Here is a 27,946-nt window from a genome sequence, read left to right as displayed (position 1 = left end):
ACTCATCACTGTAGGGACTGTTGTCTGTTTCCAAAATTTGAGTATTATTTTTTTCGCCGTTATTAGGCCATAGTTAAGGAAACGTCTTTAACATTTAGAATGTTAAAATCTTTCCATAACTCTCGGAGTGTTCGGCCAGATTCCGTCGCTTCAGCACCCCGCGCAAACGTTTGCCGTAAATAGCAGGCTTTGAGCGCAGCTATTGCGCCCTGGTCCATTGGTTGAATGAGCGCGGTTGTGTTTGGCGGCAAATGGACAACCTTTACATCGAGATGCATGTCGACGATATGCTGCGGACGGCCTGCAGCATTATCCAAGATCAGATGAATTTTGAATGGGATGTTGTTTTACCTACAATATTCTCTTGCCTGCGGAATAAAACAGTTTAGAAACCGGCCTTCAAACAATGCTAATGTCATCCAGGCTTCCTTGTTATGGCGATAATAAACGGGAAGCGTATGCTTGCTCACATTCTTCAATGCTCTAGGGCAGTGCTTCTTAAACTATTTCAGTGTCATTCACCCATGAGTCTTTATCACAAAATTTCATTCACACACGACTAAATTTTCTTATGTTTTTTTTGTGGTAATTTTCATCTTATTCTCCCTTCTGTATAATTTTATATATCATTTTGTCACATGAGCAGAGAACATGAATTAACTCATTACTTAAGTGTTTATTTTATTCAACTTTTTGAACATCCTGAAAATATGTAAAGAAAACTAGGAGTGAAAAAAAAAGTTTCATTACCACTGGAGTTGGGAAATCATTCTATTAGAATGATAAAAAAACAAACCATTCCAACGTCTAAACACTGGGCTTCAGCCCCATCCTACCCTTTTGGGCTTTGATTACCGCAGTTTTTTTCTTGGAAAACTAGCTCAAAAAACCATGGAGTATGTGATTTAATATATTAGTATCCAACTAATATAACTTTCTATAACTCTCCCCGACAAAAGCTCACAACACCACCAAATATCAACTTGCCATTTGTAAATGTATGATCCCACAAGCTCATCTGGTCTTCTCTAAAAGGTTAAATTGCAGTAAATTTGGAAAATATCCTGCTACTTTGAAATTAGAAAACCATAGGTAGAGAGGAAAAAAACATCAAATATCCAGCTCCACTGCCATTAAAACCAATAAGAGCTTACTGACCACTTTAATGGCAATGCCTTTATTTAAATAGAGAAAAATATATATAAATATTTGAATAAATTAAGTTATTCACCCTTCATTCACCCCTCTAGTTTCATTCACCCCAAAATAATTTCATTCGCCCTTGGGTGAACCACTCACCAGTTTAAGAAGCACTGCGCTAGGATTCCCCGAGTGGTAGAATAGTAAAGGCTTTAATTTGAACCCTGCAGCATTTCCACCCAAAAGCAGCGTTACACACGGTATTTGCATGCCTTGAATCCTGGCATTGTCTTGGACTCTTGATGAATGTATGTGCGCTCCGGCATACGCTTCCAGAACAAGCCCGTTTCATCGGCATTGAATATTTGTTCTGGCAAATATTTTTCATCCACAATTATCATAGGCAGCTCTTCCTTAAAAGCTTCGGCGCCGTCAGTATCGGCACTTGCACATTATGAACATTATGACGCCTTTTGAAGCGTTGCAACCATCCATGACTTGCTGTAAACACTTGCGTATGCGTAAGTATGCTCTTTTAGCGTATGGAAAAGACTTCTTGCTCGGATGGTCAGTAGGTGAAGCAGTATGCACTTCTGTATCTGGTCTTCCACCCAACATGACAAGTAATCTATATCATCAATCAGCCCACCTCTCTTCCCCCTCCTCTCTCTCCCTCTCCTCTCCCCCCCCCCCCCCTCTCCCCCCCCCCCCCCCTCTACCCCCCTCCCCCCTTACCCCCCCTCTCCCCCTCCTCTCTGCCACCTCTCCTCTCTCCCCTCTACTCTCTCTCTCTCCCCCCCCCCCCTCTCAACACTCTCAACCCCCCCCCCCCCACCCCCCTGTGTGTGTGGGGAGTGGTTGGTGTGTGGGATGCCATAGCTCCCCCACCCCCGCAACGAGGGGACGGGACCCGGGGGGGGGGGGGTCGTAACACACACACACTAACCACATATATATATGTGTGTATGAAAAGCAGAAAGCATCTGCCAAGGAATGCAGATGTTCCCCCAGTCAGCAAGTGATTCAAGCATGACAGGTCGTGGCGAGTACGAGTGTTTACTCTTCCTGTCCTGGGATGTGTAATGCACAGCCTTTGAATGTAAACTCTGACACAGATGAGTTCATCCACTGTCAAAGCAAAAGCTGCACGGATCTGAGAAATCACTCTCAGCCCTGTCCCTTGTGTATGCCTCCACCAACTCCCTCCTCCTCTATCTCTACCTGGATACCCCTATATTTGAGTTTGGACTTTTATGGATTTTAGTGCAACTGTAGCTGGAGCTGTTTTGGTGTCTTCACAGACTCACTCAGTTTGTGCTCAAATACAAGAGATCTCATGGTGAGCTCTTTTTCCTTTAGTCCATTGTGGGCATGTCCACCAGTTCAGCCTTAGTTTTGTTTTCTCCCAAACTTATGCCTTGTTCATATGCAGTAAATACAATTGGGACATGTCGTTCTTCTCCAAGCATTATCATCAATTAAACATTTCCCCAGACAATGACTATTTCAGCCATTGTTTGTTTCAGTGGGATGGGGCAGGGATAAGAACAGAAGTAGTAGAAAGAGGAGTAGGCCACTTGCCCCGTGTATTTGCTCCACTTTCATTTGGATCATGGTTGATCTTTAACTGTAGTACAGATTTCCCCATAAAGCACATATCCCATGATATCCTTAATGTCCATGTATCTCTGTCCAGAATATACCAAGTAACTGAGGCACCACAACGCTCTAATGTAGACATACCTCATCCAAGCGGATGTAGTGAGGTATTGGCCAGAACCAAATAGCCAATCCTTTATTTTGATCAGCAATTCATCCCAACTTGGCGGAACATCATTCCCGAATCGGTCTGAAGAAGGGTCTCGACCCGAAACGTCACCCATTCCTTCTCTCCAGTTGCTGCCTGTCATGCTGAGTTACTCCAGCATTTTGTGTCTATCATTCCTGCATCTATCTTTAGACTTTAGAGATACAGCACAGAAACGGGCCCTTCAGTCCACCAAGTCCGTGTCGACCAGTGATCACTCTGTACCCTAGTATAAAACACACCAGGGACAATTTTTACAACTTAAGGGCCTGTCCCACTTAGACGATTTTTTTTCGGTGACTTGCCAGCACCCATCACAGTCGCAGCAGGTGGCCGAAAATTTTCAAAATGCTGAAAATCCAGCGGCGACCAGACAAAGGTACGACTTTTTGGTTCTTGGTTCTTGATTTCTTGGTCCTCCAAAATATTCCAAATGGAATTTAAACTGGAGGTGGACCCCGCGACATGTCGACACATGATGCCTGTTTGGTCGTGAGTATTCGCTCAAAGAGTCGTACCTTTTTCTGGTCGCCGCTAGATTTGTAACATTTTGAAATATTCCGGCCACCTGCAGCGACTGTGACGGGTGCCAGCAAGTCGCTGAAAAAATCGTGTAAGTGCGACAGGCCCTTTAGCGAAGCCAATTAACCTACAAACCTGCACATGTTTGCAGGGTGGAAAGAAACCGCAGTAACCGGAGAAAACCCACGCGGTTACAGGAGAACATACAAACTACGTACAGATATCACCCATAGTCAGGATCGAACCTGGGTCTGTGGCACTGCAAGGCAGTAGCTGTACAGTTGTGCTACTGTGCTGCCCCATTTTTAAAAACATGCATAGACTGTTTTACCAGTTTACCAGAACCAAGCCACGTGCAAGTTTTGCAATTCAATGAGGTGTCCTTTTCGTAAAATCTTTCCAGCGTATGGGCCCAGTGTTTTTAATCTCTCTTCATACAATAAACTGCCCAATGTTGGAATCCATTTTGTAGAACTTTGTTCTGGTCTTATCACAAGTATATGCTTCCCTGTTTCAGGAAAGCAGACCTGTACAGACTTTCAATTGTGTTCTCATCAAAGCCCCAGCTTATTGCATGAAGTTATCTTCACTCTTGGCCTTTCTTCCAAGTGGATTGCAGAACAATGCACTGTTTGCTTGATGTGTCAATATGTTAACAAGCACACCTGAGACCCCCTGATAAACCAACGTCTTTCTATGCCACACTATTTAAATGCTCCGCTTTTCTACCTGGTAAGGAAATGTCAGATGGAATATAATGTGGACAAATGTGAGATCATCCATTTTGGTAAAAACAAGAATGGAAAAAAATGGCGTTTAAATGTTGAGCGATTGGAAGTGTTGGTGTGGAGGGAGACTTAAATATGCAGGAAGTTAGCCTGCAGGTTCATAAGTTTTGTGATAGGACAAGAGTTAGGGTCATTCGACCCAACTAGTCCACTCCACCATTCAAGTTCAAGAGTTCAAGTTCAAGTCAAGTCAAGTTTATTTGTCACAAGAGAGTTTATTGTCACGTGTCCCTGATAGGACAATGAAATTCTTGCACAACAGAACATAGTATGTATGAATACAGAACAGATCAGTGTGTCCATATACCATTATATAAATATATACACACATGAATAAATAAACCGATAGTGCAAATGGGCTATTAATGTTCAGAGTTTTGTCCGATCCGAGCTGGTCTATCTCACCATCCTAACGCCATTTTCCTGCTTTCTCCCCATTACCACTGACAGCAAGAGTATTTGTTGGTAATCTTTTCCTTTTTGCCTATCTCAAGAAGCTTGAGATCTGGTTTAAAGCCCCTGTCCCACGTTCCCGAGTTACTCACAAATTCTTCCGTGTTTTCCTCTTGATTCAAACTCGGAGAATGTCCGTAGGAGGCAGTAGAAATTTTGTAGCGGCTCATAATGTCAGCCGTAGGTACTCGGGGTAAGTCGTAAGTACACAGGTAAGTGGTCACCTTTTTTCAGCATGTTGAAAAATGTCCACGAGTAACAAAAATAGCCCCGAGTACCTATGGCTGGCATCTCCGAGTTTGAATCATGGGGAAAACTTGGGAGAATTTGTGAGTAACTCGGGAAAGTGGGACAAGGGCTTTCGGTTTGTCCCAGATGACCCTCAATCGTTGTCTCTGCTGATTGTGCTGCAGGATTGTGAAATCATTGTTCAGGAACCAAGAATCTCCCTTCTTCTGACCATGAATGCTCAATCTGTTCACTTCCATCCTCCAATTCAATTTAATTTTAATAACGTGAACCTGTTTTGTAAGATTGCTGGGCAGTGATTTTTTTATTTCTCAGTCGGCATTCAATAAATATTATTAATTATAGTCTGGAATAAATAAGTCACCCTGTGGAGTTAATGATTAGCACTTACACTGAATAAACTATGCAGGTGCACTGGCTGACCCTGCATTGAGTAAACAGTAACTCTTCACTGTCATATAGTGAGTAGACCTGCTGGGTAAAGGGCCTGTCCCACTGTACGAGGTAATTCAAGAGCTCTCCCGAGTTTAAAAAAAAATCAAGCTCGTGGTAAGTACATAGAATGTACGGAGCAGAGCTCGGGTACGTCAGAGCTCGGGGACGTCTCTTAGCGGCTCGTAACGCTAATGGCAGGTACTTGAAAAACGCGGTAAGCTCGTGAAGACTCGTGAAGATTTTTCAAACATGTTGAAAAATGTCCACGAGAGCCCCGAGTACCTACGAGCGGCCATTACTGTAATTCTCCGAGTTCGAATCGGGGGAAACTCGGGAGAACTCTTGAATTAGCTCGTACAGTGGGACAGCCCCTTAAAGTTACTAGTGAGTATTCCCCGAATAAACAGTGCCAGTGTAAAATAAAGGTACATCAACCTTGCCCTTATTCATCAGCACAGTATGAATATTGACCTCTAACTTCAAGTAACCTTTGCTTTCCCTCTCTCTCCATCCCTCCCCCTGCCCGGTTCTCCGAACAGTCAGATTGCACCTTATCTCTGTTTGCTTTGATGTCACCTTTTCCTTGCGAACAATGATCTATTTCCTTGAACTCCATCTCCTTTGATGTCTCGCTCTCACACTTTGCACTTCCTTATCTCTGTGTCTCACTCTACTCTGACTTTCAATCTGAAGAAAAGTCTCGACCCATAACATCACCCATTTCTTCTATTTGGGGATGCTGCCTGTCCCACTGCGATACTCCAGCATTTTGTGTTTATCATCTCTTGTATAGGGAGGTTGCAGGAAAGGTCATAGGGCTCGACGTATGGAGCCGCTAAATCCAACTGGAAGACAGCTGTCACTTCTGGTTTATGTTATTAATGCGTACTTTCCTACCTGTTAAAAACCGCCAACATGTTGCATTTTTGCGCTGAAAAAAATTATTGAAGTCGGGGTAAGTGTGAGAGACATGTACCCAACTTCAGAATTCCAAAAGTGAAGCGAAATGTAGGTATAGAGAAGCGAGAACTGAAGGGACAACAGCAGCTTAAGTGCTTGGCGAACATTGAAAATATTGGGAATTATCGCGTTTGCTCACTGCATTTCATCAACAGTAAGGCATTATTTGTGTTTTTTCTTGATTCCTTTGGTATCTAAAAAGTCTCAGAAGTGATAAATCTGGCTGTAAATTTTTCTTAGATGCGTTTTCATTTTGTATGTAAAAACCCACGAGAACCATGGACGATTTAAAAAAATTACAGCCAGATTTATCACTTCTGAAACTTTTTAGATGCAAAAGGAATCAAGAAAAAACACAAATAATGCCTTAGTTGATGAAATGCAGTGAGCAAAAGGCCAATGTTCGCCAAGCACTCTGGCTGTTGTTGTCCCTTCAGCTCTCACTTCTATCTACCGTCATTTCTCCTCTCTTTTGGAATTCTGAAGTAGGATAAATGTCTCACACGCTTATCCCGATTTCCATAATTATTTACAGCGCAAAAATGGACCATTTCAGCGGGTTTTAACGGGCCCGCTATGCTGGAAACAATGGTAAATGCCTACCTGCAGTTCATCGCGTGTACTCCATTTGGAGTAGCGTAGCAACAGTACGGGTCATGGGTCGTGACCCGACTGCCGTGAAACCTCCCTATAGTTAGGCTAAACTGTAACAAACCTGCTATAAGAGAGAGCCATGCCTTTCAATTTATCTATTCACGGTTTGTGTTTGGGCAGGATTTATTGCCCCTCCATCTAAAGCCAGCTGTATATCAGACAGCAGTCAGTCAGATGTCAGATGGGTAGGTTTCTTCTGACGATAGACACAAAGTGCTGGAGAAACACACGGGTCAGGCAGCATCTCTGGAGAAAAGGAATAGGTGACGTTTTCAGGTCAGAACCCCTCTTCAGACTCTTGTGCGGGTTTCTTACTTGGAGTGCCTTTGAATCAGATGAGCCTTTGTCAGTCTGACTGCTGAATTCTTACTTTAACGCCATTTTCAAGCTATCTCACAGCCATTGATTTCACAATCACAAAATCCATCGATCACTGTTTTGAATGCAATTAATGGTGGCCTCGGCAGATGCTGGTATAGAGGAACCCCATGGATTCAGTTCCCCAGGTGAAGAAATGCCTGCACAAGGAACTGCAGACGCTGGTTTACAAAAGAAGACGCAATGTGCTGGAGTATTATTTATTATTTGGAGTGCAGGAGGATGAGGGATGAATTTATGGAGGTGTACAAAATCATGAGAGGAATAGATCGGGTAAATACACAATCTTTTGCCCAGAGCAGGGGAATTGAAAACCAGAAGACATAAGTTTAGGATGACAGGAATAAGATTTAATAGAAACCTGAGGGGCAACATTTTTGGACAAAGGTTGGAGGTAGTTGAGGAAGGTACCATCATTATATTTAAGAAACATTTGGACAGGTGCATGGATTGGATAAGTTTAGAGGGATATGGGCCAAACGCAGGCAGGTGGTACTAGTGTAGGTGGGGCATGTTCCGTGTGGACAAGTTGTGCCGAATGGCCTGTTTCCACGCTCCATGACTCTAAGACTCTAGTAACTCAGCGGGTCAGGCAGCACCAGGCAGGAGAACATGGAATAAGATAAGGATAGAAGAGATGTGACATGTGAAATCATATAAAGGAATGTAGTTTGGAGAAACTGCACCTCAGAATCTGCTTGAGTAGCTTGCAACTCAATATGAACATTCCACAGATTCACCACCCTCTGACGAAATAAGTTCCTCCACATCTATTTCCAATAAGACCGTCCTTTATTTCTGAGGCTGTGACTTCTTGTCCTAGACTCTCCCATTGGTGGAAACATCCTCTCCACATCCACTCTATCCAAGCCTTTCACTATTCAGTACGTTCCAATGAGGTCCCCCCTCATTCTTCTAAACTCCAGCGAGTACAGGCCCAGTGCCGTCAAACGCTCATCATATGTTAACCTACTCATTCAATCAATCAATCAATCAATCAACCTTTATTGTCATCTTGCAAGCAACAGTTGTACAGTGCAAAATGAAAAGACGTTTCCCAGTGAATAGCGGAGCATCGCACATGAAATTTAAAAACACTTCACACATAATAACACTTAAAAAAAACAATCCAGTCCCTGATGGGACAGTATAAATAGTTAAAAGCAGGTAAAAAACACAATGTTAAAATACAGTAAACCAATCATAAAAAATGTCCGGGGCCGCTGATTTGAGTGGCCAGTGCCAGTTATTAAAGTGTCCGTGCCAGCCGCAGAGTCAAGTAAAGTGACTGTGAGTGCAGAGTGACTGTTTAGCAGCCTCACAGCCTGTGGTAGGAAGCTGTTTAGCAGCCTCGTAGTCCGGGCTTTGATGCTTCGATATCTCTTGCCTGATGGCAGGAGATCCAGGTGTGTGTGGAGGGGGTGCAGTTTGTCCTTGGCAATTCTCTGTGCTTTCTTCAGACAGCGGCTCTGGAACAGTTCTTGTACCGAGGGTAGGGAGACGCCAATGATCCTCTCTGCTCCCCTCACTACCCTCTGCAGAGCCTTCCTGTCCGAGCAGTTGCAGGTGCAGTACCACGTATTTATGCAGTACGTGAGTACAGACTCCACCGTGCCCCTGTAGAAAGTCCTGAGGATGTTGGTGGGGAGTGAGGCCTGTTTTAGTTTCCTCAGGAAGTGCAGTCGCTGATGGGTCCGTTTGACGGTCCCAGTGGTGTTCCTGGACCAGGTGAGGCTGTCCGTTATTTGCACACCGAGGAACTTTATGCTCTCCACTCTCTCCACTGCAGTGCCACTAATGTTGAGCGGTGTATGCTTTGGCTGCGCCCTCCTGAAGTCGACAGTTCTAGGTTATTTTTGCCGCACCAGTCCACCAGTTGTTCTACTTCCTCCCTGTACATTGTTTCGTCATCTCCACTGATGAGTCCCACCACTGTAGTGTCGTCCGCGAATTTTATGATTTTATTGTCCCTGAATCTGGCAGCACAGTCATGTGTGAGCAGTGTGAACAACATTCTTGGGATCAATCTTGCAAACCTCCTCCAGAGCCAGCACATCCTTCCTCAGATATGGTGCCCAAAACTGCTCACAGTACTCCAAATGCGGCCTGATAACGTGAATAACATTTAATGCAAGATAAAACCAGTAATATCCGATCAAAGGTAGTCTAAGGGTCACCAATGAGGAAGATAGTAGTTCAGGACTTCTCTCTAGTTGTGTTCGGATGATTCAGTTGCCTGATAACCCTGTGAAGAAACTGTCTCTGGATCTGGAGGTGTGCGTTTTCACACTTCTATGCCTTTTGTCCGATGTGAGAGGGGAAGAGGTTGTGGCCAGGGCGAGACGCGTCCTCGATGATGCTGCTGGCCTTGCTAAATGTCCATGGAAGGGAGGTTGGTTTGTGTGAGGTCAGTGAGGTCATCCCTCATTCTTCTAAAATGAGTTGGTTAGGCCTCTACAGAATAACATGGCAAACCTGCAATCCAGGTAGCAATCTGGTGAATCGTCTGCTAGACTCAGTGTATCCTTTTTTGGTAATGAGACTGTCATTAGACAGCGGTTTAACCCAAGGCCCTATATAATTGCACGTAGACAGCTTTACTCTTGTATATAAACCCTCTTGTCACAAAAAACAATGTTCGCTTGATCCTCCTAAATGTATGCGACACATCTGCGTCAGGTTTCAGTGATGTATGCAAGCAGGTTTAGGGCACTATGAGCATCTTTCCCCAATCTTGCAACATTTTGACATTATACCAAAGTGATAACCTCACACTTTTACACACTGTTGTTGAGATACTCGCCCCTGAAGCCCCTTTGGATGGTCATCATTCTCGTGGTCTTATTTCATCCCCCCCCCCACCCCCCACTTCAATCAGTCTGAATGAGGGTCCCAACACCTAACCATGTGTGAATGACTGAGGGGTTCAGACAGCATCTCTGGAGGACATGTGTGCAATTAATGACGATGTCGGCAGCTGCTGGGCTCGTTGATCGCAAAGTTTCGGTACCCCAATTGAACAAATGTCTACACCAGCAACTGCAGGTGCTGGTTTATAAAAAAAGGTACAACATGCTGGAGTAACTCAGTGGGTCAGGCAGCATCTCCAGAGAACACGGATAGGTGATGTTTCAGGTCGATCGCTTCTTCAGGCTGATTGTAGTGGGAGGGAGAGAGGTGGGGTCAGAACAAAGCCTGGCAAGTGACCATTGGATACAGGTGAGGGAGATTGGCAGATGGGTGGACAAAGGCCAGAGGTGAAATGACAAAAAATGTGAGATAAGAAGATAAAAATAGAAAACCGGCTTGATAATAGGATGGGCACCTAAAGGGCCTGTCCCGCTTACGCGATTATTTCGGCGACTTGCCGGCACCCGTCATAGTCGCAGCAGGTTGCCGAAAATTTTTAACATGTTGAAAATTCAATGGCGACCAGAAAAATGTACGCGAGTAGTCGCCCAAAGAGTCGTACCTTTTTCTGGTCGCCGCTGGATTTTCAACATGTTGAACATTTCCGGCAACCTGCTGCGACTGTGACGGGTGCCGCAAGCCGCTGAAAGATCGCGTAAGTGGGACAGCCCCTTAAGAGGAGAGGTGGGCAAGAGTGTGAGTTGCATGTGGAAGTTAGAAACATAGTAAGCAAAATGAATTGTCAAGGAAAACAAAAGCAAGCAGCAGGAGGATTAAGAGCATGGAAAAATGCAAGGGGACAGATTCAAATCTAAATCCTCGCTGTATCTGTAAATGAGTTAAAGTTATGATTTACTGTAATTGTCATTACACAAACGTGTCTACAAGGTGATTGCAAACTGTTGTGGTACAAAGGAGGCTGGGGGGGGGGGGGGGGCAATGCGAATGACGCACAAAGAATTGGCTTGCAGGTGCAGCAGGTAATTAGGAAGTATAATGCGACACTAGCCTTCAATATCAAGTATAAAAAGAGGAAGGTTTGATGCAACCTGCTGCCACTGAGCTCACGCTAATATTAATATAATATCAAAGGGGGTGGTTTGTGTGTGTATATTGTGTGGGGGGTGGTTAGTGTGTGTGTGATACCGCAGGCCCCCCCCCCCCACAACCATGCGTTGAGGGGACGGGACCCAACAGGTCCCACTTGGACTAGTAAAATATAAAAAGAGGAAAGTTTTGACGCACACACTGAGCTCACACTGGGGTTGAGCCTCCGTGTTTAAGGAGGATATACTTGTATTGGTGGCTTTATAGAGACGTTTCACTGGGTTGTATCTTGGATAAAGGTATTGACATATGAAGAGTGATTGAGCATGTTGGTCTATGATATTTGGAGCTTAAACGAATGAAGGGTGATCTTATTGAAATACAGGATATTGCTAAAGGGGGTCGACTTGGGGAATGATTTCACTATGACCATAAGATATGGGAGCAGAATTAGGCCATTCAGCCCATCGAGCCTACACCATTCGATCATGGTTGCTCTATTTTTCTCTCTCAATCCATCCTCCTGCAATCTCCCCACAACCTTTCATGCCCTTTACTAATCAGAACCTATCAATCTTCGCTTTAAAAACACCCAATGACTTGGCCTCCACCGCCGTCTCTGTGGCAATAAATTCCACAGGTTCATCACCCTCTGGCTAAAGAAATTCCTCCTCATCTCCAATTCTAATAGTAAGTTCTTTTATTCAGAGATTGTGCCCTCTGGTCCTAGGCTCTCCCACTACAGAAAATGTACCTCTTGGGTGGTGTCTCGAATTAGGAGCAGATTTTCCGGAATCAGTGCTTATCCGTTTAAGATAGATGTGGAGGAATCTCTTAGAAACATAGAAACATAGAAATTAGGTGCAGGAGTAGGCCATTCGGCCCTTCGAGCCTGCACCGCCATTCAATATGATCATGGCTGATCATCCAACTCAGTATCCCGTGCCTTCTCTCCAATTAGGGCCAGCAATGAACTGGCCTCAACTTTGTGGCAGAGAGTTCCAGAGATCACCACTCTCTGCGGAAAAAAGTTATCTGTTTAAGGATTTCCCCTTTATCCTTAAGCTGGAGTCCTGGAAAGACCTCTTCTGAGGTCTGTATCTCTGGAATTCTTAACCTTGGAGTACAGTGGAAGCGGTGTCATGGAATATATACTGAGCGGAATCTGATATAAATATAAACTTTGATTTTGCGCATTTATGGTAAGCCCTATCTTCCCTCCTCTTCCCCACCCTAGTCGTCCTACTAATTCCACTGTTTGCATCCCGGTAATCCTTCCTTATCCCCTTGTCCCCAGCCAACAATGGGCTATTATGGGCTCCATCCTTCCTTGGTTATCTGTTGCTGGCCCTGATTTGGTCTGGCCTTTTCCCACCTCCAGTTCCTTTCCACTCAACATTCAGCCTGAAGATAGGTTCTGACCCAAAATGTAACCTGGACCTTTTCTCCATGCTGCCTGAGTTGCTCCTGCCATTTGTGTCTATCTTCAGTCTAAACCAGTATCTGTTGTTCCTTCCAACACACATAGATAGATATTTGAGCTGCATGACCATGCTGCTCTTAATAGATGTCACAGATTTCTAGATTGATATATTGAGGAACTGACTTCGGAACAGTCTGTTTTAGACCTAGTACAACGGGAAGATTAATGGTGCTGTACAGGCACCCTTGTAAAGAGTGACCATAATATGATAGAGTTTTACATTACGTGCAGAAGTGATTTCCAATGTGAAACCAGGGTTTTCTATCAGAAAAAAACATCCTTGAAGGTTTGAGGGGCAGGTTGGCTGTATTGGATTGGAAAATCAAATTAAGGTACTAGACTAAGTGGGACCCGTTGGGTCCCAGCATCATACTGGAGGGACTACACTTCCGGGTTTTATAGTCCCCCCCCCCCCCCCCCCTGCCGCCAGCGGGGGCAAGTAGAAAGAATAGCGATTTAAAAAAAACATTAATATCTCTCTGATTTTTCATCGACGGGAAAAATCCTCACGGAAGGCGGAGGGGGGCTCTGAGGGAGGTGGCCAAAAATGACGGCCGTAGGTGGCGGCGTTCTCTCGGAAATCGCAGCACAGTGGGCCAAAAGCGGTCAAGATCAGACTTCTAGTAATATAGATATGTTACTGAACAGCCTGAAGCTGATATTTAAAAAAAATACATACAACAAATAAATATTTCCTTGAAGACATAAAGTCATTGAATGGTAGTCTAGTCATGGGTTACAGAAGAAATTAAATCACAGAAAAATCTGAAGAATGGTCCTGTCCCAACACGTCATCTGTCCATAACCCTCCACAGATGTTGCTTGACCTGTGGAGTTCCTCCAGCACTTTGTGTTTTGCTCGTGATCCCAGCATTTGCAGTAACATTTTAAAAAAGCTGTGCAGTTATCAGGAAAAATGCAGGATGCCTGGGGATTGGTGAGATTTTGGAATTTGGTAAAGGAACCAAAAGAAATCAATATCAAATCAAAGAAAGTGAAAATACTTTAGTTTAGTTTGTAAATACAGCGTGCAAACAGGCCCTTTGGCCCACTGAGTCCGCGCTGGCCATCTATCACCTGTTCACACTATTTCTATGTTATCACACTTTTACATCAAGTCCCTGCACACTAGTGGGAATTTTACAGAGGCCAATGAATCTACAAACCCCCAAAATAGAAGGAGAGTAAACGAGAGAGTTCCAGTCCTTGGGCTCACCCAAGCAGTCACAAGGAGAACGCACAAACTCCGCAAAGACAGCATGCGTAGTCAGGATCAAACCTGGACGTCTGGCTCTGTAAGGCATCAACTCTACCACTGCGCCACCTTCTGTAATCCAAGTCTGAGCCACTTTTCCTGCCCAATGGAAAGTGTATTTGTTTTAAATATGTGCTTTATCTTTGTATATGTCTGCTATCAAACCCATTTATGTAGTTTCCCAGTTCACCACAGCAAACCTGTCCTTAACTCTTGAACATTTAAAAAAATAAATCACATGGTGTAAATTGAAATCTGCTGAGGATACTCAGCAGGTCGGGAGAGAGGAACTGTTTACATCCCAAGTCGGCGACTCTTATCCAAAAGGGCTGCTGAGTATCCCAGTATTTTCTATTATTTTTTAATTTCCTTTATTTAGGTTGAAAACCCTGGTCTTGCGTTGAAGTACATCACTTTCAAACAAGGTAAAGTCCTCTCATATGATGGTTTCTCTTTTCTCTGGGCTACTTTGTAAAAAAAAACAGATTAATAATCCCTTTTTCGTTGCACAGGTCTGGATCGAAAATAGCCAGTTTTGATAGTTGGTTCTTCAACACACATCCGTCTCTTATGCAATGTAGAAGCTACAAATGCTGCTTTAGCAAACAAAGTGCTGGAGTAACTCAGCGGGTCAGGCTGCATCCCGGGAGAACATGGAGAAGTGATGTTTCGGATCGGAACGTTTCTTCAGATTGATCTGTCTGAAGAAGAGTCCCGATCCACAAAGTCACGTAGCCATGTTTTCCAGAGATGCTGCCTGACCCGCTGAGTTACTCCAGCACTTTGTGTCTTTTCTCATCTCGTAAACAAACAGGAATCCACTTACTCTCTTGGTACAAATATGATTTTCCCAGTCTGTATGTAGTTTAAAGTCTCCCACATCTGAAGAAGGGTCTCCACCCGAAACGTCACCTGCTCATTTTCTTCAGAGATGCTGCCTGACCTGCTGAGTTACTCCAGCATTTGGTGTCTATCTGCAGTGTAAACAAGCATCTGCAGTTCCTTCCTACACTTCAAGTTTCCCGTGATTTCTGTGCTAACCTTGTTCTAACTCATGTTAGTTATCATATCTTCATGTTCCATTACAATTATAGTTCAGAGACTTGTCAACAACCAACAGTGTTTTCTCCCCACCTCTGCTGCTTTGCTATGATTATCTCTTTCCCGGGGAAACAGATCTTGCTCCGTGTTTTGTGGGATGTATTGTATATGGACGATGCACTTTTCTTTAAAGATCTGCGGCACAGTGGCGCAGCGGTTGAGTTGATGCCTTACAGCGCCAGTGACCTGGGTTCGATCTTAACTACGGGTGCTTATCTGTATGGAGTTTGTACCTTCTCCCCGTAACCTGCATGTGTTTTCCCTGGTTGCTCCACTTTCCTCCCACACACCAAAGACATACATGAGGAAGGACATTGAGGGAGTGCAGCGTAGGTTTACAAGTTTAATTCCCGGGATGGCGGGACTGTCATATGCTGAGAGAATGGAGCAGCTGGGCTTGTACACTCTGGAGTTTAGAAGGATGAGAGGGTATCTCATTGAAACATATAAGATTGTTAAGGGTTTGGACACGCTAGAGGCAGGAAACATGTTCCCGATGTTGGGGGAGTCCAGAACCAGGCGCCACAGTTTAAGAATAAGGAGTAAGCCATTTAGAACGGAGACGAGGAACCACTTTTTCTCACAGACAGTGGTGAACACTTTTTCTCACAGACAGTGGTGAGTCTGTGGAATTCTCTGCCTCGGAGGGCGGTGGAGTCAGGTTCTCTGGATGCTTTCAAGAGAGAGCTAGATAGGGCTCTTAAAAATAGCGGTCAGGGGATATGGGGAGAAGGCAGGAACGGGGTACTGATTGGGGATGATCAGCCATGATCACATTGAATGGCGGTGCGGGCTTGAAGGGTCGAATGGCCTACTCCTGCACCTATTGTCTATTGTTTGTAGGCTAAATCTTTAAGAAGGAACTGCAGATGCTGGAAAATCGAAGGTAGACAAAAATGCTGGAGAAACTCAGCGGGAAATTTCCTTTGCTCCATAGATGCTGCCTCACCCGCTGAGTTTCTCCAGCATTTTTGTCTACCTCAGGTTTGTAGGCTAATTGGCTTTGTATAATCGTGGGTGGGATAGTGTTAGTGTGCGGGGATCGCTGTTTGGCGCGGACTCGGTGGGCCGAAGGGCCTGTTTCCACGGCGCATCTCTAAAACTAAACAATGAAATCTCGCTTGTGTCTGATTTCTGCAGAAGCTGCTGGGGTCCGAACTGCGCAACACCGCAGCATGCAGTCCTACCGGGAGCAGAGCAGCTACCATGGGAACCAGAGGCTGCTGCACCAAGAGGCCCAGGAGACGTCGCGCCTGGGAGACCACAACCAGTACCACCAGGGTCAGATGTTCAGCGGCTACACCAACCGACCGGTCAGCGAGAGCTGCGACCAGCAGCTGTACCAACCCTTCCGGAGGGATCCCACCGACTACTATTACTCCAGGGGGAAGGAGCTGACAGCTACCCAGGCTCAGCGCAGGCTGGCTGGGCGTCTGCAGACCGGTTACGGAGCCCAGCCGGCTGCTGGCTACTCAGTGCAGTACCTCAGCGAGGGCCAGTGGCGGATGCCCCACACCGCCATGCCCGGCTACAGCCACTTCGAGCAGGACGTGTACGCCAGTCAGTTTTCCCCCGGCGCCGTGCAGCAACAGTTGCGACATCAGACCTTCCAGGCAACCCCAGGCAGCCAAGTCCCTTCCTCTTCCGCTCACCTCTCCCAGCTCATCCACCAGTCGGGCTCCGGCCTGCTGGCCAAGTACCAGCACCGCGCAGCCCAGTATAACCCCCAGCAGTTCCAGTCCTCTTCCTCCATCTCCACCACCACTACCACTGCCTCTACCACCTCCTCCTCCTCCTCCCCCTCCTCCTACCTGTCTCCTCAAGGCTACAGCCAGCCTCCCGGGCAGGCGTTCGATGGCTATCACACCAGTGCCGGCGGCCAGTGCGATGGCTACCCGGTCAATGCCACAGTTGCCGCTGGTTACGGGACCCAAGCAGGGTACAGCTACCAGCCGCCTGTATCTAAACCCTGCTTCGAACAGGCGAAGCCACTGGCAGGCCAGCAACACCGGGTCCTGCAATACTCCACACCCGCCAAGCTGGCTCTGCTCAACCAGCAGTTTGCTTCCTACTGTTCGGCCGACATTCCCGCCAAGTCGCCCATGCCATTCCATCAGAACTTCAGCCCCGGATCCAACCCGTCTCCAGCCACCCCGGTGGCCCAGTCGCCCTCGTGCAGCTCCACCCCGTCCCCTCTGTTGGTCAACAGCGACAGCCTTCAGTGCGGGGCGGGATCCATGGGCATGGTGGCGAGGAGCCGCATCTTGCAGCAGATGCACGAACCTAGCCCCACACCAGCGGGGCTGATGCCTAGTCCCACACCAGCGGGGCTGATGCCTAGTCCCACGGCAGCAAGTCTGATGCCCAGTCCCAGCTCCCAGTCCGGGGCCTACGAAGGCTTTGGTCTAGAGGGGGGTGGGGAGAAGCGGGTGTCCGACTTGGGCCTGAGCAGCCTGACGGCCCTGAGCTCGCAGGTGGCCAACATCCCCAACACCGTGCAGCACCTGCTGATCTCCGACTCGCTGGCGCTGCACCGCAGGCACGCCCGCCGCACCGCCAAGAGGCCTGGGGCCCTGGGCGAGCTTCCTGGCCCCGAGGAGCAGCTGAAATCTCCACATGCCGAGTCCCTGGACGGCGGCTGCTCCAGCTCATCGGAGGACCACGCCGAGCGGGTACGGCAGCTCAGCGGGCAGAGCTGCTGCTCGGACCAGGCCTTCAAGCACCGCAACCCCGACGCCGTCAACGCCCTCTGCTCGCCGGTCGGCTCCCACGGCAACGGCGCTGGCCGGCCCCTGTCCAAGGAGGAGCTGATGGTCCAGATGTGCCAGGAGGGCAAAGGTGGCGCCATGGCATCGCTGGCTGAGCAGGCGGCCCGGCGGGGTGAAAAACCGGTGGGAGTCATCGTGTCCCGGGAAGCCATGGGCGGCAGGGAGGATGTGCTGGGCATGGCTGGGCAAGAGGACGAGCACTCGAGGCAGACCCCCTTCCCTGTCGGCAACGAGAAAGCTCCCGGACGCAACCAGCAACCAAACAGCCGTGGCGGTGCGGTGATATCGGCCGCCCAGAATGGGAATGGCCTTGGGCACCAAGGAGCCACCTTGCCCAACGACCCCATGGCTGCCAGGCTGGACTCGGCTAAGTCGCCCAGTTGCCTGGTGTACGGTTTCCGTGACATGCCGAGGAACGAAGGCGGCTACCATCAGATGCAGTACCCGGCCGTTCCTTACGGCCAGGCCGAGCCCGACCAGTTCACTCTTGGAGACCGGAAGGTGGCCCCAAGTAAGGCTGAGAAGAGCCACAGCTTGCTCCAAGAAGCTTTGCAAGCCAACTATCCCGGGAGAAAGTTTCACCCAAATTACCTCCCCGACCTGCAATATTCGGGATTCCTGGATCCCTCGCAGCAGCCGGGCTACCCAGTGCGGCAAATGATCGAGCTGGCGAGGAAGGACGTGCACGGCAGTGCCCTGGCACCACCCTCTAGCTGGGGCGATGGGAGAGTACCCGGCTTTGGCACCGAGCAGGCCAGGGCTGACCTGGAGGCCCAACTGGAAAGCGTGATGTCGGAGAGGAAGTCTGTCATCTGCGACGTTTCCCCCTCCCGGCCCTTTGGCCGGAGCTCCATGCCGCTGAGCTGCGGGCAGTCTCACGACCAAGACTTTGTCCGCAACGTGAAGGGAGAAGATAGATTTTGCAAAGCAGGCCAGTCTGTCATCCAGCCAGGTATACCAATGATGACTGAAGCACGAATCAAAGGTGAGATGGGCCAAAGCCTGTGTCAGCAAAGGCCCTCTGGTCACCTTGACAGCCGAGATGGCAGGACACTCTCTCCCCACTGGAAGTACGATCCTTCAGACCTGGTCAGGGGTTCCACCATGATTTCCACTCCACTGCCCATGGGACCCACCACCAGCTTTCCCCACCAAGCCCTGAACAACCGATCCACCAGGGGGCGCCGCCCGTACGGAAGGGGGGCAGGTAGAGGCGGAGGGAGGAAGAGGAGACCTTCGGCGCGGGCGGACGGGAACACTTTCCTGACCAGAGCGCCATTTGTCAAGCAGGAAGTGATGCCAGAAGCTGGCAGAGTTGGGCATTTCGGCCAACCTTGCGATCACATGCCGCCCTCGTTGGACAGGGTCACCATGTATCCCGGTTCTGCAAACTCGGACACGCTGTCCTCCCTGTTAACCAAGCAAGTCAACTCTTGTCCCTCGGGTATGGAGCCAGAAGCCACCATGAGGTATCCAATTCATTCACAGAGGCAAATGCAGAATCCTGAAGGGATGGGCGGCTGGGCAGACACAATTGATGGGAAAAACCCGGCTCCCGAGATCTGCAGGAGCGGGATGCTGAAAGAGCCAAGGCTCTTTGAGGCCACGCAACAGGACACGAGTGGTCATCCTTCATTGCAGATGTTTTCACCTCAGGGTCATGACATCCAAAGCCCACAGCTGGCTGAACAGTCAATACGTCAAGAGGACGCCGCGGTTCAATCCTCCATTTTGTCGAGGAGGAGGATAAGATCTTTTATATCGCCTATTCCAGCCAAACGATTTTGCCAAGAGCCAAAAGCCAAGGATTCGATGACCCCCTGTGACCCCAACAACTCGCAGTGCAGTGTCGGCCCGATCCCGGTGCACAATGCCGAGCCTGGCGATGAGTGCCAGCAGATGAACGATGAGAAGGGCAGCCCCGGTGGGAGCCTGTCTCCAGCCGCTTCCCTCGCCAGTCCCGGCAAGACCAAAACCCTGCCGCCGCGGAAGGGCCGCGGCCTGAAGCTGGAAGCCATCGTCCAGAAGATCACGTCGCCCAATGGCCGTAAGTTTCCCCCGACTGGGATGCTGGATGGGGCCTCCGACAGCCTGACACTAGAGGACATCCTGTCTGTCAATGAGGCAGGGTGGGAGAGGACCAGTGCGGCCATGGTGCTGCCTGGGTTCAAGTTGGACGCTGATGCCAAGGAGGGAGACATGGAGGCGCGTGGCCCCGGTTGTACCGGCGAGGTGGGCCACGCCAACTTCTCCCAGATTTGCAAAGACTCTGTGCCATCCGCTCGGGCACCACATCATCCCGACTCCAAGCAGTGCGGCCCCCCTTGCCCTCTGCCCTGCTCCCTGGCGCACCACGCTGGCGAAGATGCCACTGGCATCACCCCCAAGGTGGAGGCGTCCATAAAAGGCTACTTCCCTTCGGGCAAGAAGCGAGGAAGGCCGCTGGGTAGCATCAACAAGCAGAAGCGGCATCGGCAGGAGTGCCAGGACCCACCGACCCTGGAGGAGGCGGAGGAGGAGGAGGCCAAACCCAAGGTGGTGCCCGAGAGTAAGAAACCGGCCTCCCACCAGCGGAGGCGCCGCAAGAGGCTCGAGGGTCCCATGGTGCTGCCCGTAGAGCCGGACATTAAACTGAAGCACACTATTCGAACTGTACGCTGGAGGCGGGTAGAAACCCAGGACAAAGGCTTCTCTCCGTACGTGCTGCTGGAGAGGAAGCGAGAGGCTGCCCTCTGCACCATTATCAACAACCACGATGATCAAAACAGGGCCCAGAAAGGGGTGAAGGGGGAGCAGGGCCTGGCCTGCACCCCACCGCCCAGTTGCGCTGGCAAGGCCTTGCCCACGTCCTCGCATATGGTGCAGGGCCCGGTGGTGACTGACTCCTCCACCCTTGGCGTGGTGCTCTGCTGCCTGTGCGGCAAGTGCGCCAATCACCGTGACCTGGGCGACCTTTATGGACCCTACTACCCGCACCAGTACGCTGCCACCCTGCCCAAGAACCCACCCCCGAAGAAGATGGTGCCGGTGCCCAGCAGGGTGGTGAGGCACCGGAGCATGCCCGACCTGCTGAAGACTAGCCAGTCGGGAGACGAGGGCAAGGAGTTTGGGACTGTCCCGGGGCACCCCAGGTTCAAAAGGCGCCACTACAGCGAAGATTGCACCCCTTCCTGGGCTAGTCCCAGGAGCAGCAAAGGGCACCGGCACTGCCACTGCTGCGTAAAGACTTCTGTCGACTCACGGACTCAGAGATTTAAAAGTGAGCTCGGCCCGCAGGTGGAGCTGCAGCTCCCTCAACTACCTCTCGACCCCAACGAACTGTGGATCCATGAGTCCTGTGTGCTCTGGGCCAGCGGGGTCTACCTGATCTCTGGGAGACTCTACGGACTGCAAGAGGCTGTAGAAATGGCCAGAGAAACGGTAAGAGTCGCGGCCGCGTTTTGCGAGGGCGTTGTCGGTGGGCGGGTGTGGGAATGGTGCGGCAGAGAGTTGCTGTGCTCTGGGGATGACTAAAGCTTGCTATCCTTTGCTTTACCTGTTCTTCCCTCTCTCCAGGGAAAAAAAAACACTGCTTGGTCCGTCCACTCTTTTATCCAAGGGCTCCATGTGAAATCTTGGTGGGCCTTTTTGCCCGCGGGCATCAAAGTCTTGTCCATTGTATCCCCATTATATCCACTGCTCTGGAGCGGCCCTACCTGCCTTGAGATCCCAGTGAAATCCCCATGGCCTCTGCCATCTAAAGGGCCTGTCCCACCAGCATTCGATTGCATGCGTCTAGCGTGACCAAACGTGGTGGCTTGAGGCGTACGGCCTCGCGGGGCCGGTCCCAATTAGAACCGCGGAGGCGTATGGAGTTGTGCGGGGCTGGTCCCGACATCATACTCACCAATCAGCTGGGCAGGAGGCGGGCCGACTGAATTTGGACGTCGTACGGCGTTGGGCGGTGACGTCATCACGCAACGGCATGCCCGGCGATGACGTCATCGCGCAACGCCACACGCTAGGCATACGCCGTCAAGGCGCTGCGTACGGCGCTTACGGCGTCGAGACGCTGCGTACGGCCTCAATGCGGCTGCGGGCCGACAGGCCGTTGCCGCGCGGAATTTTTGGACAGGGTCAGGACCAGCCCCGCACAACTCCATATGCCTCCGGCGATCGAAGTGGGACCGGCCCCGCGAAGTCGTACGGCTCAAGCGACCACGTTAGGTCGTGCTAGCCGCGTGCAGTTGCATGCTGGTGGTGGGACAGACCCTTAACTGTCTTCCGCTATCAATAAATTGGTGCAAAGGATTATTTCATAAACCCTTCCACATGTCCACCTCTGTAAGTTTTTGTTCATTTCTCCCACTATTTCCCTCTGTGGTCAGTGTTACTCTTTTAGCATTACCCCTCCTGTGAATCACTGGTTTCTTTTTCTTCATAGGTAATGTTGTACTCCTAAATTGTTGTTTAAAAAAACAAAATGATTCTCTCTCTGTTCACAATGATATTTCATCCAGTCAGGCCAGGGTTTAAGCACTGGATTCTATGAAGTTATCCTGTAAGAGTTGAGATCCATTTCTGATTATTGCTCTTAGTTTCAGAGTTTCCACATTATACTCCAGTAACTTGGTGTTGTAAGTGAATAACTTCCCCTGCACTGTACTTCACTGTTCCTCAATATCAAATGTGTCACTGGTGCTGTATTGTTAATGTTTGGTCAGATCTGCATCTCAGGGCTGTGTTGTGTGGTATCAGATCCGGTTTACTCCAGCACTGCACCATGTAGCACAGTGACTGATCAGCAACCACAGTTTTTGAATGTCACTTGGAAGTGAATGTCACAGGTTTCCGCCCTAACATTGTACCTCAGTGGTAGATGTAGCTCCTCAGAACCATGCCCCTTGTATCATATCCAATCTGTTTGCCCGGGACTGTCATATGCTGTCATATGCTGAGAGAATGTAGCAGCTGGGCTTGGATACTCTGGAGTTTAGAAGGATGGGAGGGGATCTTATTGAAACATATAAGATTGTTAAGAGTTGGGACACGCTAGAGGCAGGAAATATGTTCCCGATGTTGGGGGAGTCCAGAACCAGGGGCCAAGAATAAGGGAACGGAGACGAAACACTTTTTTTCACACAGAGTTGTGAGTCTGTGGAATTCTCTGCCTCAGAGGGCAATTGAGGCCGGTTCTCTGGATGCTTTCAAGAGAGAGCTAGATAGGGCTCTTAAAGATAGTGGAGTCTGGGTATATGGGGAGAAGGCAGGATCGGGGTACTGATTGGGGATGATCAGCCATGATCACATTGAATGGCGTAAGGCCCACAGCCAGTGTGGAGAAGCAGCGCTAAATGCAGCTCAACTCTGCCTGTCTCGCTGGGTTAACCTACAGCCCTGCCTGGACTGACGGGACACCAGCAAGGAGCTGTGGAGCTAGCACTGCTTCTCCGCGCTGGCTGTAAAGCTGGGTCGTCGTTAGCAGGCAGAGTTGAGGTGGGTTTTGCGCTGCTTCTCTGCGCTGACCGCTCCCATCTGACTCCCGATGTCTCTGGCCAACCCCGGGTGTAGGGGGGTGGCACTCGGGTAGGGACGGGGATGGTCCAGTGGCGGTTCGGCAGCGATTGCAGCGCCGGAGACCCGGGATCGATCCTGGCTGCAGATGAGGCGCAGGTCTGTGTCCAGGGCTGCCAAGAGTGTTTTTCGCTTGACCTGGGCACGCGATTCAAGCTCCGCTCTATGATCTTTGCCCCATGGAAGTCTCCCTCCTCCAATCCACTGTGCTCTGCCCCCCCCCCCCCTCCCCTGGGATTTCCGTCCCTGGCCCAGTCCTCAGTATAAGCGAGTTCGGTATTTCGACTGCTCATGCTCAGGTCTTGGGTCACCAGAGAGAAACATTGGATCGAACCAGGTCTCCGGCGCTGCAAGTGCTGTTGAATTGCTACTGGAGTTAGCAACACTAGTTCTCCCTTCTCCACTGGTCCATGCAGAAATTTCAGCAATGACAATCTAATGAATCACGGTCCAGTCCCCTAAGCACCTCTCTTGGGTCTGGGTTCCATCTCACTCGGGCTGCCCTCCCAGTCCCAGCCTTCTCTCTCCTGCCCCTCTCTATCCACTTTGACGGGGTCTCACTACTGTTCCTGCAGTCTCCGCTGCGGCCTGGACTGAGGGCGCAGGGGGGGATCTGGGGGAGAATGGCACCCAGTGCCATCTATCCCCCAGTAACCGTGAATGGGGGGACACCTGCCCTCCCCCACAGTGAATGGGACCCGAATCCCTCGGCATCGTCACAGGCCATAGAGTGACCTGGGCTGTGCCTCTCACCTTTCCCAGTGGCTGTCGGTTGGCCCCCACCATGCAGGCGGGGATGGACATGGGGTGCTGGAGAAGGGTCTCGACCCGAAACGTCACCCATTCATTTTCTCCGGAGTTACTGCAGAGTTTTGTGTGTGTGCCCCTGTTGATGGCTGATGCTCGGCTTTCACCGGCGCAGGGGGGGTTTGGCCGGCGGTCACTGTGTGAGGCGAGGGGTGCGGCTGAATTAACCGTGCAGAATACCACTGGTCACAAACCTCCAGTCCAAGAAACACCCCTCCTTGTCTACTGACTGCTTTCAAGAGAGAGAGAGCTAGATAGGGCTCTTAAAGATAGTGTAGTTAGGAGATATGGGGAGAAGGCAGGAACGGGGTACTGATTGGGGATGATCAGCCATGATCATATTGAATGACGGTGCTGGCTCAAAGGGCCGAATGGCCTACTCCTGCACCTATTGTCTATTGTCATCGCCTCTTCCCCAGCCAACAATGGTCCATTATGGGTTTACCCATGGTCATCTGTTGCCGTTCCTGCTTTGTTCTGGCCTTTTATAACCTCCAGTTCCCTCCCCTCTACTTTCAGTCTGAAAAAAGGGTCCCGACCCAAAACGTCGCCCATCCTTTTTCTCCAGAGATGCTGCCTGACCCTCCGAGTTACTCCAGCACTTTGTGTCTATCGCGGTGATTGCAGCTTTCTTATTCCTGAGTTTTAATTATTTGGCCTCCCAAGATGTCCTGTCAGTGCAGCAGTGACATTCTCTCTAGTAACACAACTCTCCTCTGCCCCCTCCTTTACACCCCTCTCTATGTGTGCAATCTATACCTTGGATCGTTTAGCTGCCAGTCCTACCCTTCTCTCAACCGCATTTCTGTAACGACTGCCAATCTCACAGTTTAAAGCTCACCTGCCTTACCAGTTATACTGTCTGCATAAAAATACATTGAAAGAACAGGCAATTGAGACCCGTCATTGTGCCATGAGAAAGGATTTATTGATGAGTCTGATAGTTAAAAGGCTTTTGAGGAACAATGATCAGAATAAGAGAGTTTTATATACAGGTCGATTTACAAAGCACGAGGCATGAATTTACTCTTGTCGATTGTTCAAGGATTTGAAAGTAAACCAGCAGTGGCTAGTATTTAAAGATAAGGTACATAGTCTACAAGCGTGATACAATAATCTCTACTTACGAAGCTGAGTGCAGCTCGATGACTCTCAAGAAGCTCAAAACCATGCGGAACATAACTGCTCGCTTGATCGGCTCTCATCCATAACCATTCACTGATACACAGCAGTAGCCGGCTGTACCATCTCCAGAAGATAGACACAAAGACAGTGCTGGAGAAACTCAGCGGGTCAGGCAGCATCTCTGAAGAAAAAGGATGGGTGATGTTTTGGACCGGGACCTTTCTTCCGAGTCTGGTTCCGACCCGAAACGTCACCCGTCCTTTTTCTCCAGAGATGCTGCCTGGCCCGCTGGGTTACTCCAGCACTGTCTTTGTGTCTATCTTTGTTATAAACCAGCATCTGCAGTTCCTTTCCACGCATCATTATGTACCATCTACAGAATGCATTGCATGCAGCAACTGACGGTGACTTAGACAGCATCTTCCAAAACCCATGACCTCTACCGGCTGGAAAGGCAACACAAGCACGGGAACACTGCTACAAGTTGCCTTTCAAGCAACACACCAGCCTGACACGGGTATATATTGGCTGGAGTTAATTCATCGACGCTGGGTTAAAATCCTTAATAGCATCCTCGTATCCTTTCCTTATCACCTCTTCGCCAGCTAACAATGGGCCATTATGGGCTCCACCATTCCATGGTCGTCTATTGCGGCCCTGCTTCGTTCTGGCCTTTACTTCCCTCCCCTGTACTTTCAATCTGAAGAAGGGCCCCGACCCAAAACGTCACCCATCCTTTTTCTCCAGAGATGCTGTCTGACCCTCTGAGTTACTCCAGCACTTTCAAAGGATCAAAGGACATTTATTATCACATACACAAAATGGTGTAGTGAAATTTGACTTGCCATTGCAGCACACGAATAAAGATTAGGCACAACATTAAAGAATTTTAACAATAAACATAAAAACATAAAAAAAGTCCAGTCCCATCCCCTGTTCACCCATAGTCGGGCCTATTGTGGCCTCCGCAGCCAGTCCGGTGTTTTCAGGCCCTCTTGCCGGAAAGCTGGAACTCCGGCGTCGGGTGAACACTCCTCAGCGGCTTGGAAATGTCTGGAGCGGCTGCTTCCTCTCCAGAGACCGCAGCACCCGTTGTCCTCAGGCCGTGCTGGCTGGAGCTACGACTCTGGCGATCTCAAATCCCAGGCTCCGCGGTGTTTTAAATCCAGCGTCGCCCGCGGCTCTATGCCCGCAGCCACAGCTCCTGGGATGTGTCTTTGTGTCTATCATAGTGATTGCAGCTATCTTTTTCCTGAGTTGTAACCATTTGGCCTCTCTGGATAATACCTTCCAAGATGTCCCTTCAGTGCAGCAGTGACATTCTCTCCAGTCAGTAATGCCCCCTCCTTTACATCCCTCTCTATCTGAAAAATCTCTACCCAGGATATAGAAAAATCTATACCCGGGAGCATTGAGCTGCCAGTCCTACCCTTCTCCACCGAGTTTCTGTAACCACACCTCAAGGACCACAGTGATTCCAGAAGGTAGCTCGCCAGCGCCTTCTTAAGGACAATTAAGGGATGGCAGTTAAATGGTGGCTCAACCTACAAAGCCCGCATTCCTCCTTCTTCTTGCGTATGGCGTGCACAGCCTAAAGCTGTAGGTCAACTTGTTCGATTTGATCTTGTTTGTGCACGTCGGGTTGCATTAGTCGAAACAGGGGTGGATCACGTGAAGGTTGCAATCTCCCACCCCCACCACATTCCTTGAATGAATAGTAAAAAAAAAGGAAGATAAAAGAACAAGTGCTACAGCCGTGCGTCTGAAGCGAAGTTAAGGGTAGACATGGGTCAAAGAAGAAAACATATAATGCTACAGAACAATCCAAGTCTAGGAATTGGGTTTATTGTTGACTTTGACGGTTAAAAGGAACCTAACTGTTTGGAGAGCCGGAGAGAAAAAGAACTAGACCAGTTGTAGGTCTACAGTTAAGTGTTAGTCTGACGTGTGTTAGTCATATAATGGGGCATTCAGACATTAATGGGAGCAGTGGTGGAGTGGACATAGACTGACCAAAGAGAAACCATGTTGAACAAATGTGTTTGGTTTTTGAGGATTGATTAGACAAAGGGAGAACCGATGGATTTGGAGTATTTACAAATGGTGTCAGAATGGATAGGGTTAGTCTCTGGGGGACCTGGATGTCCTTACACAGGTCCACCTCAGATTTTCCTGCAACTGGTGGTGCGGAGCTTCCTTTAATCCGGACAAAATTACGAGAGCACCTTTGAAATCCCCCAAAAAATATGGCACCTAGGCCAGGTGGTGCAGCCAATCTCGACCTCATTGGGACTTTGGTGCCAATCGACAGGTTGAATTAGTCCCCCTGCACCTTGGAATTCGACCCAGCTAGAGCCAGCAGATGCAATCCCATAGCTCACCTCCGCGGTAGATGGGCAGGTCGGATTTGCCGGCTGCAACCAGAGCTGTGGAACTCGGGCTCGGCCGGAGCCAGCAGATTCATTCCCGTAGCCGACTTCCGAGGCTGACTTCGTGGGCCGGTATCGGCCC

At 49.2% G+C, this 27,946-nt stretch overlaps 1 protein-coding gene across 5 annotated transcripts in view; it reads left to right on the top strand.

The window, feature by feature from the left end:
- The window catches only part of tcf20 (transcription factor 20), an 85,915-nt gene that overhangs the window by 42,038 nt on the left and 15,931 nt on the right, over positions 1–27,946 (top strand). For 4 of the 5 annotated variants that reach the window (XR_008726278.1, XM_055663038.1, XM_055663037.1 and 1 more), the window contains exons 3-4: positions 14,461–14,506; positions 16,323–21,370. Coding sequence is in view for 4 of the 5 variants with exons in the window: in XM_055663038.1 (XP_055519013.1) it covers positions 14,461–14,506; positions 16,323–21,370 (5,094 nt within the window). In the remaining variant the exon portion in view is untranslated. The remainder of the gene's footprint in view (positions 1–14,460; positions 14,507–16,322; positions 21,371–27,946) is intronic. The other variant, XM_055663039.1, reaches the window with a different exon arrangement.

Source organism: Leucoraja erinacea, chromosome 37, assembly GCF_028641065.1.
Source record: "Leucoraja erinacea ecotype New England chromosome 37, Leri_hhj_1, whole genome shotgun sequence".
Taxonomy (NCBI): Eukaryota; Metazoa; Chordata; class Chondrichthyes; order Rajiformes; family Rajidae; genus Leucoraja; species Leucoraja erinaceus.
This window is presented reverse-complemented; position numbering and strand designations above follow the sequence as displayed.